General features: G+C 35.4%; 1 protein-coding gene across 1 annotated transcript in view; it reads left to right on the forward strand.

The window, feature by feature from the left end:
* LOC105536276 (polypeptide N-acetylgalactosaminyltransferase 13) overlaps positions 1-13,865 on the forward strand; it is a 226,357-nt gene that overhangs the window by 172,705 nt on the left and 39,787 nt on the right. Inside the window, exon 8 of the mRNA XM_011975607.1 lies at positions 11,906-12,004. Coding sequence (XP_011830997.1) covers positions 11,906-12,004 — 99 coding nt within the window. The remainder of the gene's footprint in view (positions 1-11,905; positions 12,005-13,865) is intronic.

Raw genomic sequence — 13,865 nt, forward strand, 5'->3', positions numbered from 1 at the left:
CTCAACTGATCAAAATAAGAATTATATTTCCTTTATGAATTATATCCTCCATATGGATATTTTCCACTTAATAGGAATCAAAGCTACTTTAATATTGGTTGTGATTAAAGCATTTCAAGAGCAATAAATAGGTGGGGCGCAGTGGCTCTCACCTGTGATCCCAGCACGTTGGGAGGCCAAGATAGGCGGAACACGAGGTCAGGAGATCGAGACCATCCTGGATAACACGGTGAAACCCCGTCTCTACTAAAAATACAAAAAAAAAAAATTAGCCGGGGGTGGTGGCAGGTGCATGTAGTCCCAGCTAGTCAAGAGGCTGAGGCAGGAGAATGGCGTGAACTCAGGAGGCGGAGCTTGCAGTGAGCTGAGAGCGCGCCACTGCACTCCAGCCTGGGCGACAGCGAGATTCCATCTAAACAAAGAAAAGCAATAAATAATGCACTTCGGAAATAATTATCAAGTAAGCATGTTCTTAGATTTAAAATTCCATTGTTGTAGGTCATAATGGTAGACTAACTGAAAATTTGTATGGCTCAATCTAATACTTTTTTGGATCATCTGCCTTAATGCTCTCTAACTTTATAAACATACCTTACTTACAATTAACTAGAAAAAAGTAAAGAAAAAATGTATTTGAGGTTACTGGAGCCCTAGCTGAATCGTTTTTAATGACTGATTTATGTGCCATCTTCATGCCCTATTGTCCAAGTCTCCACTTCCTTATTAGCCATGTAAATATCTCTCTATAGAGCTTGATTTACATATATTTAACTTTAATCTGAATAATGTAGTGAAAAATTTCATGTGTAATAACATTGATGTTACCACTTTCTAAGTGTATGACTTTAGACTAGTCACTTAGTCCTGTGCCTCAAAGTATTTTTTTTTTTTTTTTTTTTGGACAAGGGGTATTGTTGCTATCATTTTCAAATATGTAACATCCTCATGTTGGCACTGATCTCACAGGGATTTATATTTAATGCAGAAAACATATGACAGTGCTTTTTAAAATAGAACAGTCCTTGCATGTTAGTTATTATAAACCACTGAAGATCTCTGATAAATATGTAATATCCTTATCACTTTATTGAAAATTTGTTTGAACGTTGATGAACCTGACTGTATCCTCAGAAGAAAGGAAGTTTTATATTCTTATTATAAAATGTTTCTTTCACTGTCGTCAATGGACCCAAATCATTAGTAAACATCGATTTCTTTTTCTAAAAGGAGGAATGACCCAGGGCTGTAACAGGACAGAAATGAGCAAAGAAGAGTTTTGGAAATTCTCTGGGGCCACCAAGGTGACTCTTGAGAAAAACTCAGGGCTCTGTAACAGAACTAGATGTTTACTTCCAAGTTAAAAATCCAATTTTATGCTGTCCTGCACTACATCAAGGAAACCTAATTCACTTTCTAAATTGTAAAAATAAAATACAGTGCGGGCAAATTCCTTTGTACAAAGTACTAATTTACAATTAATTATCTTCTACAATGGATCAGGTGACCATATTTTAATCTGTAGAAATACTTTATGATAAGATTTTAAAGAGAGGAATTGAGCCTTTCGTAGTATCTAAAAGAGGCAGTATGGTGTATTGAAAACATTCCAGCCCCTGAAGCCAAGAATAGGAGGGTTCAAATCCTAGCCTTACAGCTTTCATTTTGAGTGATGTTAAGTATCCTCTCTACTACCTCTGTCAACAGAATAAAGATAATAATACTGGGTTATAGTGATGACTGAAGACATAAAACATATAACCCAATGCCAAGCAAGAAAAGTAGCACACCAGTAGTTACAGTTATAATTATTATAGCTACCATTTATTGATTTCCTATGCCAACAGTTATTCTAGGTGCTTTAGATGAATTACATAAAAATTAGAACAACTTTCATGACTTAGGTTTTATTATTGCAGGATTAATAAGGAAACTGACACATAGAAAGTTTATGTGCTTGGCCTATAGGTCACACAGCTGGTTAACTATTGAAGTTAGGAAAAATTACATGCTAGTCCAACACTAAGGCTCACTTTTTCTTATAACTAGAAGAAGAAATAGATGATTTTATTATATTTTAATCATTCAAAATGTTTTTATTAAATAAGAGCATGAAGCTGAGTGTGTTGGCATGTGCCTGTGGTCCCAGCTAGTCAGGTGGCTGAGGCAGTAGTATGACTTGAGCCCAGGAGTTCAAGACCAGCTGGGTAACATAGTGAGAGCCCATCTCTATTTAATACAAATAAAAAAAGAACTTGAGCTATGTCTTAGTCCCTTAGGGCTGCTATACCAAAATGCCTTAGATTGGGTAATTTATAAATAATTTATTTCTCACAGTTCTGGAGATTAGGAAGTCCAAGGTGCCAGCCAATTTAGTGTCTGGGAAAGGCTGGCTGCTTCCAGGATGGCACATTGTCACTAAGTCCTCATATGGAAAAAGAGGCAAATGATATATCATCACATGGACAAGAGGCAAGACAGCTCGCTTCAACCTCTTTTATAAGGGCACTAATTCTATTCATAAGGATGAAGCCCTCATGACTTAAACACTTTCCAAAAGGCTCCACCTCTTGAATCTTATGATTCATAGTTAGACATGTTATCTCTTGGGCCACCATTCCTCTTGGCCCCGCCTCTTAATACCACTACAATGGGGATTAGATTTCAACATGAATTTTGGATAAATGCATTCAGACCATATCAAACTAAACCTTTTGTTATATGTTGACAATGCAACGTCAAATAAGGAAAGACCTTTACTCTTAAGCCTTTCTACCAAAATAGGGATGCGGAGGTGGGTAGGGCAAGAGAGAATCAAACAGGTAAAGAAATTCAGTAGAAGTAAAAGATGCCCTGCATGAGTTACATGATATGCTGTAACGGCTGTTTAAAAAACCTGATACGTTTAAAAGATACAGTAAGTTCTGTGCTTTCTGAAGTATTAATGTACTGTAGTTTTCCACTTTAAAACTAGCCTTAAAGAAATGCAATCCAGCATCTGTTTCCATGGAAACAGAAGGACAAATTCACCAAGCACTACCTCCTAATTCAATTTTGCGTGGCCATGTATGCATAATTTAAGATGGACATTTTGATAATGAGTTAGAGTTGAACTGTTAATGAACAACAGTCATTTACTAAAGCTTTTTCCTTCTTACTGCCTGTTATTAACCTTTATTGGAAGAATGTAAAAAGATATTTTTCCTTATGTATAAGGCACTTTCTCTTAAATAATTTGAGTCCCAAAGCAATATCAAGTGTTCAAGCTACTTGTCATCAAAACAAGAACAATATTTCTTTGCAGTATATTCATTTGTACTTCTCACTGAATTTGAAATGAAATTGTGTGGCTTTAACAATTCATATATTTTTCACTTCAATGTTTCTCAAAGTCTATTTAATATTGCTGTGTATTGGTGAATATAAATGTTTCCTTGTCAATTTCTTTTTATAACTTTCCTTGCTGTGTTGGAATATATAGAGGCAAATATGGTATTCAGTTTCTCCATTATATACCATCACCAAAGTCAATAGTTATTGATATCAGATATCTGTATCTTAATTTATTTTATGTTGCATCTTACTCAAGTAATTGAAATATTGCTTTATCCAGCCCATGAATTACATGCAGTTTCCAATGGGAAGTTAAAAGCTGTGCAATTGCTTTGAACTAAAACCTTTAAGTAAGTTAATGAAGCATGTGTCTTTTAGACTCAGTAAGCAGATCATAATGGAATAAGGAAGTTGAGCTCTTTGCAGCATTAAATTCTCTCTTAACTAGCCCTGAAGCTTATGTAGATTTAACAGGCTGGGTTCTGATCTTGTAAATGTAAGTGTAAGACTGAAAGAAATGGCATTCTAAAATAGAATGTCTCAGCCCAAATTTTTGGGTTATGACAGGCTTTCTGAAAAAAAGAAAAATACATTGTGAACTAAAATTGAACACAATCTGAGGGCAAATGAAGGAGATGAGGATTTCAGGAGCCAAGTGACAACTCTTGGTGCTTAAAATTTGCATTTGCATGTTGCTTTGAAGATGTTTTGACATTAGTGTATGCATTTTGTATTGTGTACTTGACCTCAGGATTTCTTTTTCCTCTTGTATCCTTTAGCCATAGTAAGTAAAGTTCTTGCATATATTGTTATTGTATTCCTTAAATATTGCTGAAGGGCAAATTTAAGTAATGAAAAATAGACATCCATGAAGCTGCTAGGCTGCAGAGATTAAGGGTAAAATCAGTTACTGCCAAATGAAGAAGCTAAAACGCTTAAAAGTTTACCCTTTCTGTTGGTAATCAGATCTATTTATAGATTCACAGTCTTCTTGGCCTTTTAATAGGATGACCAGCAAGAAAGCTTTATTTTAGGTGACTTACATAAATGTGGACTTTTTTCTGTTCATTTTATATCCAAAATTCTTGGGGACTCAGTAGCTAATTTTTATCCCAGGATTTCTGAATATGTGTATGTATAGGGAGAATATGTCACCCTTTATTGGATGGCTACCTTAAAGTATGTTGGGCTAGGTAACTCACCTGTGAACAAAGCGTGCTACTTTTACTACCTGAAAATACTGTATTTTTTTAACTTCATATTTCTAATAAACTAAAATTCATTCTAATTTTATTACTTAAATGTGTATTGGCACAAACAGCTACAACAAACCATATGCCAGTTTGTCATTTACTGAATTCTCTCAGGATTTTGGTTGTCGCTGTTTTTGTTACCAACCAAATAAATTAAATTGTTTATTTTTCTATGTTCTTTACTTTTGGGGGAAAGGGATTTCAGGTATCAGATAATAATAATTTTTAAATCTCAGTCATTAATCAAGGACCTTCTAAACCCAGGTCTGCATAAGTGAAGTCAACTTGAATTGTTTCAATATACAGATTTTGTTCTCATCTTTCTGATTTATTCACAATTAGACTAAATAGAAAATATACTTCAAATGCATATCCACAAGAGCAATCATATTATGGAAATACTAACATTAAGCTGTGGAATTCACTGCAACTGTGCTTATTTCCATATTTACAAAGAAAAGAGAAAACAAATGAGGTTAACATTTGTAAAATAATGATAAAAAGTAACAACGTGCAATTGAAGAATAAGCATATGTTGGGGTAATTAAAGTAAAATAATGCTAGTTTGACAGTCTTTAGCATGGATTTAAAAGAGTTTTTAAAATGCAAAGATTGGTGGCGGGGGCGTGGGGAGTATGTATCTCTCTTTTAGAAATGGAGTTTTCATTGCTACTTGCTTTTACATTCCAGCAGAGGGAGCAAAAGCTAATGAACAAATTATATAAGTGGTGAGAACATTACCAATGATGCTGCAATGCACAGAAACATTTAGAAAGTCTTGCTGATTTCAAATATCAAAACACAAGTGAGAAAAATGCCCTCAAGTTTATGTCACTAAGAATTGTTTTCAAGCAACAAAAGATTATGTGTAAATACAGAAATCTCAAAGCAGACAGCCAATTAAAGTTAAAACTATCTTGGCCTTGTGCCATACATTCAAAACTCTACCATAACATAAAGAATGAGTCAAAAGAGTTTACCAGATCTTAGAGCTACCAGTGTACTCTACTATTTTGATTCAAGTTCTAGAACAGACTTTGTAAAGAATTTTTAATAAAGTTCTTTAGTTGTTGGTTGCTTGGATTTTTCTCAGGATTAATGACATTACCAAGCCATTGTTACTGTCAGGTAATATGGTACCAGCGACAGAATTGCATCTTTTCTGAAATTTCACTTCCTCCCTTGAACAACATTCTTTGTGAGTATATATTTGAGGTCTCAAGGTGTTCTTAGAAAAGTTCTGATTTTAAAATTATACAGGATCATCCTAAATTTGATTATCCTTTACATCTCAAAAGATGAGATGCATAGTTTCAACTCTCCCATATGCTAGTATTGAGATATACATTAAGAATTGCTTGCTGAGAATCGTTAGAAAACACCAGTGACCATTTTTGTATTTTGAAGACAATACAGCAGATGCCTACAGGGTTGGGCTCGCTCACTTGAGAACAATCTATGTGCTTCTATCTGCCCTGTAGGTGTGCATGGCTTTAAAAAAATCTGAATGTTATAGGCCTAGTAGTGATAAAAACCTTTCAGATTTTAGGCTGGGCATGGTGGCTTACGCCTGTAACCCAGCGCTTTGGGAGGCCGAGGCAGGCAGATCACTTGAGGTCAGGAGTTTAGACAGCTTGGCCAGCATGGTAAAACCCCATCTCTACCATAAATACAAAACTTAGCCAGTCGTAATGTAATTCCATGCCTGTAGTCCCAGCTACTTGAGAGGCTGAGGCATGAAAAATCACTTGAACCTGGGAGGTGGAGGTTGCAGTGAGCCGAGATCACACTACTGCACTCCAGCCTGGGTGATAGAGCTAGACTCCGTCTCAAAAAAGGAAAAACAAAGAAAAACCTTTCAGATATTGTCTCTATCCCAGGTGATCTGTCCTTCTTATTTGTTTAAGATGGCAGTTGATATCCTGATTTCCTGACACTCTGTCCTCCACACTGCTAATCTCTCAGGTTACGCTGGACGTAGACAGAAATTATTTGCCTGACCTCAGCCCGTCAGGCTGGCACTAAGCATAAAGAATATTTTGTTTTTAGGCTTTTGGACCTGGTCCCCCAGGCCTAATTCCAGGCTGCCTTTGTGTATCTTGTTTCATATGTCTTCACCAGTTGTCTAGATAACCTCTAGTTAGCTCTGTTCAAGCAGAACTGAGTCCTCCCTTGCTCCTTCCAGGCCTCCTTTCTAAAAAACACTGCCTGCCTGTCTGGAAGTCAGGACTGGAAATTCCCAGACTCAATAGAATACCTTTACATTCCCTGTTTTGGCAAATTAGTTAACCTCTCTGTATCTTAATATTTTTGTTTGTAAAATGGGAGTAATAGGTTGGCACATACAATTCAAATAGTTTCTAATTTATATTATTATTATCATCATCATAATGGAGGTGGTAGTGGTTGTCTCTCTTTTCTCCCTGTGGCAGGTTTCCTAAACCATTGACTCCTGTATATTGCTATTCTCCCAGATTCTACATCCAGCCAGACTTGACTTCAGTTCCTATTTTGTATCCACTTAGCACCTGCTGCATTCTGAAGGACAAGTAATATTACACATCCACAAACTACAAAACCACATTGAATGTGGAGTAGTTAGAATGTGCCAGAAATAGGATAGGCTTCTTTTCATGCAGTCCCCAAGAGAAGTCTATTCTGGAATTCTGGAAAAATTGGTGGTAGCAATGACATAGTGTGTGAATCTCTGAATTTTCCCATTAAAACGGAAAAGAACAACTAGGACAGCAAAACTTAAAAAAAAGATGAACAATTTTGACAACAAAATTAGGTGGCAAAGTGTTCTCACAAATTCTCAAATATGAGCTGACATTGTCATGACCCAGATGATACTACAATTTTTGCAGGAGACAACAGAGGAAAGCAATGAGGTATCTGATGGAAATGAGGTCAGGATAACACCCAATTTTCTAAGAGATACTCATGAGAAATTGTTTCAGGCCAATTGGATAATAGTAGCTGAAAATGGGAGAAGTACCTTGCAGGTGAGCAAAAAAACTCCTCTCTAATATCTGAAGGGTCGGAACAGTGTGCAGTCTGTGAATTCTTGAAACTCACTAGCCGAAGCTCCTTCTCAGAAGACACTTCAGAGAATAAAGCCCAACTAGAGTGGGAGGAAAAGGAAATGAATGGTTCAGATTAAAATGGATGAGGTAAATGGGGTCAGGAGGTCTCAAGAAATAGAAGGGTAATTTTTTCAACACTTCAAAAAATACAGGAAAAGGTGTTCTATATTTGTGAAATTAGAAATGGTCTTTTGATCAACCCTTTCCCCATAAAAGACTAGGAAAATTGATCTTATGCAGAAAAGGAAAGAAGGAAGGAAGAAAAACAGGAAGAGGAACTAGAAGAGCATGACTGATGTAAGAAAAAGATAGAAGTAGAGTAGTATCTCTGCAAACAATGCAAGCACACCAATGCTTTATGCTCATAAGACACAGGAAAAATGTAATCTAATATTTCAAAAGATGCTAAAATAAATGCTCTAAATGATAGAATATAGAAAAGAACAACATAAATCAAATTTAGAAAAACTGAAATGAGGGACTAGAATGCAGGAAAGAATTAGAAATCAAAGACTAAATCATTTCAGAAATGAACATCAAACTTGTAAGAACACATGAGTGAATAATACCAAGAGAGTATGCGATACGAATTTTAGAAAAGAAAAAGGAGCCACTAAAAAAAATAAAAATTGGAAACTAAATTGTTCAATTGAAAGTGACACACATAGAAGATAAGCAACAAGACCCAAAATAATAGGATTTCCTAAACAAAAACCAATGAAATAAAATGAACATTAATAACTATAGGCCAGGTGCAGTGGCTCACACCTGTAATCCCAGCACTTTGGGAGGATGAGGCTGGTGGATTACCTGAGGTCAGGAGTTTGAGACCAGCCTGACCAATATGGTGTAACTCCATCTCTTCTAAAAATAAAAATAATAAATGAAAATTGGCCAGGTGTGATGGTGGGCACCTGTAATCCCAGCTACCTGGGAAGCTGAGGCAGAAGAATTGCCACCACTGCACTCCAGCCTGGGTGACAGAGTGAGACTCTGTCTCGAAAAATAAAATAATAACTATAATTCCGGGAAACTTTCCTGAAAATAAAATTGAAATGATATTGTGAAAAGGAGCACTACATCCCTGCGAGAGTGATCCTTAATGAGTAATGTCAAGATATATTTTAGTAAATCTCCCAAACTTGAAAGATAAAAAAATCAGTTTGATTTCCAGGGAAATAGATACTTGTAAGAATTAATGGGGGAAAAACCCAGATTGTAATCAGAGTTTTCAAAGGAATCCTTTACTCTGGAAGTAAATGGAGTAACATTGAAAAGGTATTCAAGTTTGGTGAGCCATGGACTTTAGACCTATCAAAGTGATTTTCAAGTATAGCAGCCACAGATACAATTATCAACATGCAAGAACTCAAGACTGTCGTTCCTGGTAAATAGAAATAGCATTTGCCCACTTGTTCAGGCCCAAAGCTTGACATATTTCTTGATGTCTTTATTTGTGTCATAACTACATTCAATTCAATGGAAAGTTCCAATGGCTGTACCTTCAAAATATATCTGAAATTGGGCCTTCCACCCGCGTTGTTGGTCTCTTAATCAACCATCGTCTCTTGCTGGCATGACTACAGTGGCCTTCTTCCTTGTTTCTCTGCTTCCAATCTTTCCTCCCTCTAATCTGCTCTCTGCACAACAGCCACAATAAGCTATTATACCATGCCTATGCTAAAAATCTCATGATTCCTTACTATTACTTAGTCTGGAATACCTCTCTAACCTGGCCCTTGCTCACTGCAGTGCTGGCACAATGCTAGTCCATTATTTCACTCAGTATTGTCCAGCTTACAGGGAGCATCCATTTGCTGTTCCCCTGCCCAAAATGTCCTTCCATAGATGAAAATATGGTTGCTCTCCTCTTCATTATGCATCTTTTCAAGTGTATTTGTTCAAATTGACCTTTTCTTTCTAAAACAGTACTATCTCCTTCGCTTCATCTACCCTTACTATTCTTTATATTTCTTCACAGGACTTCTTGATTTTCTGACATATTACAAACCTATTTATATGTTGCTCTCTTCCCTTCTAAAACATAAGCTTTATGAAGGAAGAGACTGTGTTTATTTTGTTGCTTTCTGTATCCTCAGCACCTCAGGTAGTACCTGGTATGAGGTATACATTTTCCTGATACTACTTCTCAATTGAATAAATGAATTCACAAGAGGTGTTACATACTGAAACATAAAGTGTTATCTTTTGTAGAAAATAGATCAATAATAGGTTGTTACTGAAGACAAAATATTTTGGGGTCATTCTTAAATATTCTTCTTATTTGTCAAAGAGTAAGATGGCATGCATCTCCAAGAAGTCCCTTTCCAATACCACTGTCAGGGTATGTACTAGACTGAATATGGCTTTGAATTTTCTGTTTTCCAGCAAAGAGAAAAAGCCTTACAAACAATTCAAGCTGTAACCCCTATAATTATTAATTAGCGTCTATGCAAGTACCATGCACCTAGCAGAGAGTCTTCTAATCAGATTGCATACCTTACGTCTAAAAATCAATTAGTCATTTTGTGAGATGTTTATTTCTCTACATATTATGGCATTCTACTGTTCTATACTCTTTTAGGAAGCTAAATAGCAATAATGTATAATCTTACTATTTTCAAGAAATCTTCCTTTTATGAAAAGTTAAGAAAATCTGATGTAAAGGATTTAAAAATAATTCAACTTATGTAATTTGATCAGACTATGTGCAACCTACACCGACCTATTTACTACATCATACGACAATTTATCAATTGTTACCTTCCTTAATGCTCTCCAGCTGCAGCTCCTAAAAGGTCTTTTGCTTATAGGTTCAATCCCTTCCAGTGTCTGAACTACCTCAAATCAGATTGAGAATGTATTTCAGCCCTATATGAACTGATACAGGTTTTGCTTCTGGAAGCCCGTGCCCTTTCCTTGTAATATTCAGTGTGTGTTTTGTCTTTTTAATGGATTGCTGCTCAGATTTTTTTTATGAAAGCACATATAACTCTGCTCTAAATTTCAGCCCCTTGAAACAGTGCTTGAAACGTTTACCAAGTGGGAATTCTGATCTATACTATTCTCAGTTACTGATGGGGGCCTTAATGCAAGTTATACCACCTTCCCCAACTTCAGGTACTAGTACTTGGCCATGAGGCTCTGCACCACAGAAAAAGTGAATTGTGTAAACCAAATTCATCCTCTGTATGTTTATGTAATAAGTTTCCCATCTTACTCATTTGCCAGTGTGAGGAAACATGTACTCAAAGCATAGATAACTAAATAGACATATCCAATAATTCTCCCAAGTGAACAGTAAAATATGCATGTCTATGGCTCAGAGATACAAACTTTTCAAAAGCAGAGTGGACAGGCATAAATACATATTTGGGGTTGAGACTAAGTAAAAATCTGAAGTATCCCATTTATTAGAAGGTTTTTTTTCTTTTCTGCATTCATTTGTTCTGGATTCAGTCAGATTAGTATCTTTAAAGTCAATTAATGGTTTTGTAATTACATTTGGCACAAATATGTATTAACTTTATGTTAATTATGGGACTAATGCCATGTTTTAATGTAAACCAAGAACTTTATGTCTGTAGTCAGCAATTTAATCTTGCTTTTGAGGAATTTGTAATGTGAAATCATTGTTTAGCCTTGTAATAGCTTTCCTTAGGGTTAAGCACTTCTCAATAAGTTTGGCATTAGGCATGAAAGAAGATGCATGAATATGTTTTAGTCACAGATATAAACAATGTAATCTTTATTAATACACAGAATAGAACATACAGTAATGAAGCAATCTAAAAGAACATAAATTTTAATATTTAGCCAATTTGTTTTTATTTCCTTCCATGCAATAGTATAGGAGTTCAAGAATAGTCAATGGTTATTTGAGTGGAATATGAAAACTGTGTCCTAATTTTAGAGGATTTGGGGAAGAACTCCTAATTCATAACATGTAGCTGCTTCCTTCTTCTATGATACTATGCTATAAACAGGGAATGTCTCTTGATTAGATGCCAATGCCAATTCTGTTCAAAAACTTCAGGAAGAGTTTAGAAATGTATACAGGTTAAGAATGGACACAGAAAAAGAAAAATATATAAGCAGTATGTTTTTCTTGGAGAAATTTTCTTATGAAGTTGTATTATTCAGTTAACAATAGATAGTAACATAAGAAGGATTTGATGACTTAAATAACTGTTTGATTTATGTTTCCTCCCCCCCCCTTTTGTGTGTTTCCTTTAGATAAGAAATGTTGAAACCAATCAGTGTTTAGACAACATGGGCCGCAAGGAAAATGAAAAAGTGGGTATATTCAACTGTCATGGTATGGGAGGAAATCAGGTAAACTCTCCCTTTTTATCAGCTTCATATTTTAGAGGAAAAATAATGTTAAAACTATCAGTGGAGACCATGGCTCACATGTTAATAACTATAAACTGAACTTAGTAAATAAATGTGCATTCAAATCTATAACTAATTTGGCTATTTAGTTGTCCCAAGGATCTTAAAAGAGCGCTGAAAAATTAAATAAAAAGAGCAACACTTTCAGTGTGCCTACAGTTAATGAAGATATCCAAATATTTTAGACAATCTCATTTCATCACGTATGAGCAAATGAGGAGTACATTTTATTCTATTAACTGAATATATAAAAGAATTCCTCCACATCTGTGATGCTTTCCCAATGGTTATTATTCTCTATTTCTTTTCAAATTTTTATGTATATTATGATTTTTAAGAGCTTTTGAAGTTTAATAAAATGTTTAAGTGCATAGTTCGATGTTGAAGGCTGACTAAAACTCTTGGACAGATTTTCTTTTGTGTGACAAGAGTTCTTGTGCTCTCCTTAAGCATTGGAAAATAGCTTTGCAAGGTGGGCCACATGGACGCTATTGGACTGTGAGTCTTCAGGCCAGAGCTATTTTACTGCCATGGCCACTTTGAGAGGTAGAATTTGGAGTTCCTGGGAACTATACCAACAAAGCAGAGTTTGAGGTAGCTGATCCTCTGTAAAGTTATCTACAGAAGTTTAGGGGAACCTCAAGATTTTTGTCCAGAGGTAGAATTTCTGAGTTAGTGTGAACCGAGGTTGCAAAAGTTATCCTGTCTAGCACAATTATGGTTATATTTGTGTCAAGATTTATAAATGTCAAGATTTATTACAAAAATACTTGTTGATTCTTGTACTATAAGAAAGAAAATGAACTCTTGAGTTTTGGCACCATACTTCAAACATAGTCTGTGTTATCCAATGGAGAACATTAAAAGGAAGTTTCTCTCTTAAAAATTCTTAATTTAAAAAATCCTAATTAGTGTTCCAAACTGTCAATTTGAGAAAGAAAATATTTAAACAAAATTTCTAAATTACAGCATGGGAAATTGACCTTATGGAGGAAGAGGATAGAAACAACATAGGCAGACTAGTAACAAAGCATTCAGAAATGATTCCATTTATTGTTTCACTGATTCATAATGAATGTGACGGGCCTCTACTGCCAAAAACCAACGGAGTCTGGATGAATTCAGCTGGAAACAACAAAATGCTTAACTATAAGAGGACTAAATGTGTGAGGGTTTAATTTTCTCACGTAATAAGAATTCTAACATTTGTTTAGGACCTCAATGATTTCATAAAGAAACCCAAAACTTTATATCTTTCCATTCTTTGGTGTTTATAGTTAACTTTTATCATCAGCTGGTCAGAAGAGGACTGCTGAAATTCCAGGCATCATTTCCACATTCAAGGCAGGAATATCAAAGTCAGGGAAGAACTGCAATAGCCATGTCTGTTTATCTTTTAGGAAAAGCAAAAGCCTTCCTAGAGGCTCAACACATGTCAATGTATCTCTCTTTGGGTAGAAATGTGTTACTTGGACATCCCTAATACAACAAAACACCTCACACTCACAATTAACTGCTTCTCACAGTTCATTTACCAAGATATAGGAGGGACATTTAGAAATGTCAGCCATAATCTGTTTCAATAACTTATGGCAAAAAAAATCAACTAATTATCTGCTCCATAATGTCATACAGAATTTAAAGAAACACTACTTATGAAATTTCTCTCATTCTATTGCTTATGAAAATGAGAAAGATACCCCAGGTGAATTATCTACATAGAATCATTACAGTGCCATGTTAAAAATTACTTTATTCATCTACACATTTTCAAATACCCAGAAATAAGCTATCCCACTCT

This window comes from Mandrillus leucophaeus, unplaced genomic scaffold (assembly GCF_000951045.1).
Source record: "Mandrillus leucophaeus isolate KB7577 unplaced genomic scaffold, Mleu.le_1.0 Scaffold1577, whole genome shotgun sequence".
Classification (NCBI taxonomy): Eukaryota; Metazoa; Chordata; class Mammalia; order Primates; family Cercopithecidae; genus Mandrillus; species Mandrillus leucophaeus.